At 29.5% G+C, this 4285-nt stretch overlaps 1 protein-coding gene across 1 annotated transcript; it reads left to right on the forward strand.

The window, feature by feature from the left end:
• Positions 1 to 2650: 2650 nt before the first annotated feature.
• On the forward strand, positions 2651 to 3187 carry LOC140180555 (secreted RxLR effector protein 161-like). Its single transcript, XM_072221778.1, has one exon. The coding sequence runs from the start codon at positions 2651 to 2653 to the stop codon at positions 3185 to 3187; it is 537 nt and encodes a 178-aa protein (XP_072077879.1).
• The last annotated feature ends 1098 nt before the right edge of the window (positions 3188 to 4285 follow it).

Below are 4285 nucleotides of genomic sequence, written 5' to 3' on the forward strand. Positions count from 1 at the left end.
TTTTAATTAATTAATTAAGTGAAACCACAATAGAGACTAAGGTTAGTTTCTCCTAATGGAGAAGAGAGAGATGCTGTGAGTTTTTATTTACTGTTTATGATACAAAAACTATTGTGAAGTTACTTTTATTGACAGGTGGACCATAAACAAAAACTGGGATGAGTTCTCTGCTGAAAATGGTCTTAGGAATGACAATGAATGTCACAATGAATGTCCATGGTACTTCTCACCGGCCTCCCATTATCAATTATGAAAATGCCCCCTTTTATCTCATCCTTGCTATAGATTCCTATTTAATTGTGCCCGAAAGAATGGCAAATATCCATGAGAATTCTCTTTAAATTTATTTTAAAAAGTTTAACACAAAACACATAACACATAAGATAACACAAGTTAAAGTTCTAAACATAGTTTAACATAATCCAATCTAAACGTTAAATATCCAACATGATGCATTAGAGAGAAATGTATTTAATAAAATTTCTTCCCACTTTATTCTTATTCAGATTTTATTATTCTAAAATTAATTTTATTATCATTTGTCTTAATTTATTTTTTTTAAATTATATAAAAATTAATAACAATGTTATTTTTTTTTTAAAGAAAGAAAATAGACTTTGAAATTTTCAATTAGGTTTATAACTTTTAATAATATCTAAACTTATAAATACATATATATCTCATGAGAAAGCTTAAGATTTTTATATTTCTTTGCATTTCTTTTCAAAAATTATATATTTTTTTTAATCAATGATACTATTACCCAACTATCATATATCTATATCGCTATGGAAGGGTATTTACAAATTTGATTAATTAATATTATTAATATTATTGATATTATTATTAATATTATTATTAATATTAATAAACGGTTACTAACCGTTTAGTACTATTTGGTTGAAAGGATACAACTTTTTAAGGATATTGTGTATGTTCAAAACATTGTGTCTATTTGGCTAATGGGACACAACTCTTTAAGAATTGTGTAGGTTCAAAACATTGTATCTATTGGCAATAGAAAAAACACAACCATTTGTATACGTAACTAATCATAATTACTACGTGCAATATGTATAAATAAGTCCTTGTCCACTATTTCAGAGATAGAAATACTAAGTGTATATTTTAATCAACTATTAAGAGATTTTCTTTGTTCAAGAGAGTTGAGAATTTCTTACTATTGCTAATTAAGAAATTCTTAGGTTTCATTGTATTCTGGGAGAGTATTGTCATCAACCATATAACAACTAAGTGTGGGGACAAATATCTCTCTAATTAAAGAAAGCGATCTAATCGTGCCTTGAAACCACTACACAAATATAAGATTTTGTCATCTTCTCATACTAATATACCCAACAATTTTAGAGAGATATTACTTGAAGATGGAACAAGATCAAAACACCACGTTCAAGGTCATGAATCAAGAGTTTGTCAAGTTAGATCGCTTAGATGGAACGAACTTCAATCGTTGGAAGGACAAAATGATGTTTCTTCTTTCAGTTCTCAATCTTGCATATGTGATTGACCCCAAGACTACAGTAATTGTCAATGCTGCTGAAAAATTCCACACTGGAAGAGGAAGAAGAGATTGTTCAATTGAAGAAGAAATGTGATGAAGATACTTTTGCTTGTTGAGGTCATATGTTAATTCAATCACTGTTGGAAATTTGAAAATCTTTGGAAGAAAAGTACAATACTAAACGACAAGGAACATATAAGTTTATTATGATAAAATATTTTGAATTTATTATGAATGATACTATGCCTGTTATGGATCAAATTCATGAATTACAAATTCTTGTAAGTAGACTTCGTGATCTATAAGTGGTGATCCCTGAATCACTGCAAGGTGAAGAATATATTTTTTTTCTTCTAATGAATTTGATCACTTTTGTGAATTACATAGTATTGTGCATCAATCTTTCGCTCCATATACTCTGCAATAAAATGGTTTGGCGGAAAGAAAAACCGTACCTTAGTGGATATGGTTAATTCAATGTTACTAAATGCAAAATTGGCTTACAATTTGTGGGTGAAGCATTATTGACATCATGTCATATCCATAATAGAATACCATCAAGACATAGAAAGGTTTTTTCTTATGAAATTTGGAAAGGAAAGAAACCTAATTAAATTATCTTAAAGTGTGGGGGTGTTTATTCTTTTATCGAGTTCCTGATCAAAAGAGAACCAAATTGGGGTCAAGAGGCATAAAAGGCACTTTTATAGGATATGCTCAAAATTCTAAAGCATATAAATATTAGACTTAGTGTCTAATGTAGTTGTTGAATCAAGAGAGGTAGAATTTATTGAAAATAAATTTATCAATTATTCAACTTCTAATTTAGAATATCCCCAAAATGATACTAACATTTCACAAGAAATATATATGGAGCAACCGAAAAGCTATGTGCTACCCGAAAATGAAAAGAAAGTTTTCAAATTAATTAAGTCTTTGTATGGGCTAAAACAAGCGCCTAAACAATGGCATGAGAAGTTTGATTCAGTGGTGTTATCAAATGGCTTCTCACATAATAGTGCGGATAATTGTATTTACTCAAAATTTATTAAAAATTATGGAGTAATTATTTGTTTATATGTCGATGATATGTTAATCATCGGAACAAATTTAGAAGGAATTCGTATAATGAAGGAGTATCTAACTTCTAAATTCAAGATGAAGGATTTGAATGAAGTTGATACAATATTAAGCATGAAAGTGCATAAGAATGAAGTTGGCTTTACTTTAAGTCAATCTCATTATATCAAAAAGGTATTGAAAAAGTTTGATCATCTCACAATTAAAGAATCCAATACGCCCTATGATCCTAATCTTAAACTAGAAGAAAACATAGGAAGACCTATAGCACAATTAGAATATACTAGTGCTATAGGAAGTTTAATGTATGCAATGCATTGTACTAGACCTAATATAGCATTTGCGGTGTGCAAACTATCAAGATTTACAGGAAAGCCTAGCAATCAATACTGGAAAGCTATAACAAGAGTTCTTGGTTATCTCAAGAAAATCATATACTTGGGATTACATTATAGTGATTATCCCGCAGTTTTAGAAGGTTATTCCAACGCAAGTTGGATTACAAATCTTAGTGATAACAAATCCACTTCAGGATGGATTTTCACCATAGGTGGTGGAGCAATAAGTTGGGCCTCAAAGAAATAAACATGTATTACACATTCTACTATGGAGGCTGAGTTTGTAGCTTTATCAGTCGCATGTAAAGAAGCGGAATGGTTAAGAAATTTGTTATATGATATAAAGTTGTGGCCACAGCAGACGACAACTATTTCAATCTTCTGTGATAGTAAATCAACCATGTCTCGAGCATATAATAATGTATATAATGGAAAGTCTAGACATATAAGTTTGAGACATGAGTTTGTGAGGCAACTAATAGATGATGGTGTAATTACCATCACTTATGTAAGATCTCAAGGAAATTTAGTAGATCCTTTGACTAAAGGTTTGTCAAGGGATAAAATCAAATAGACTACTGCTAAAATAGATTAAAACCTATTATTGCTAAATGATGGGAACCTAACCTTATTCTAGTAGACCACTAGTTTCAAGGTTTAATGGGTAATAACAAGTTATTTAGCAATTGGAGCACTAAGGTATAGGATTTAATGCTATTTACAATAAATTAGGAGGGTGAGTTTAAAATCTTAATGGAATGATAATATTATCTATCAAAAGATTCCACCTATATGAATATAAGAGTGGTACCGCTCTAATCGAGACTTTTAGAGGTTTTATTCTCGTAAAAATTCATAAAACCAGGATTAGTACAAGGCCATATAAGTGATTAAAATTGTAAACTCTTGAACTTGGAGGGTATAAGTAATGTGTGTGATTTTTGGTACTAGCATATGGAGTATAGGTTTAATTGATTAGACACCTATTACTTCGTTAGAACTTTAAAATTTACACTAAAAGAATGTTTAATTTTAGTGACACATTCTTTATGCATATACTTGTATGACATTTAAATTTTGTAAATAGTGGGGGATTGAAGGGTATTTACAAATTTGATTAATTAATATTATTGATATTATTATTAATATTATTATTAATATTAATAAACGGTTACTAACCGTTTAGTACCATTTGGTTGAAGGGACACAACCTTTTAAGAATTGTGTATATTTAAAACATTGTGTCTATTGGCTAAAGGGACACAACTCTTTAAAAATTGTGTATGTTCAAAACATTGTATCTATTGGCAATAGAAAAGACACAACCATTTGTATACGTAACTAA

The sequence above is a fragment of the Arachis hypogaea genome, chromosome 17, assembly GCF_003086295.3.
Source record: "Arachis hypogaea cultivar Tifrunner chromosome 17, arahy.Tifrunner.gnm2.J5K5, whole genome shotgun sequence".
Classification (NCBI taxonomy): Eukaryota; Viridiplantae; Streptophyta; class Magnoliopsida; order Fabales; family Fabaceae; genus Arachis; species Arachis hypogaea.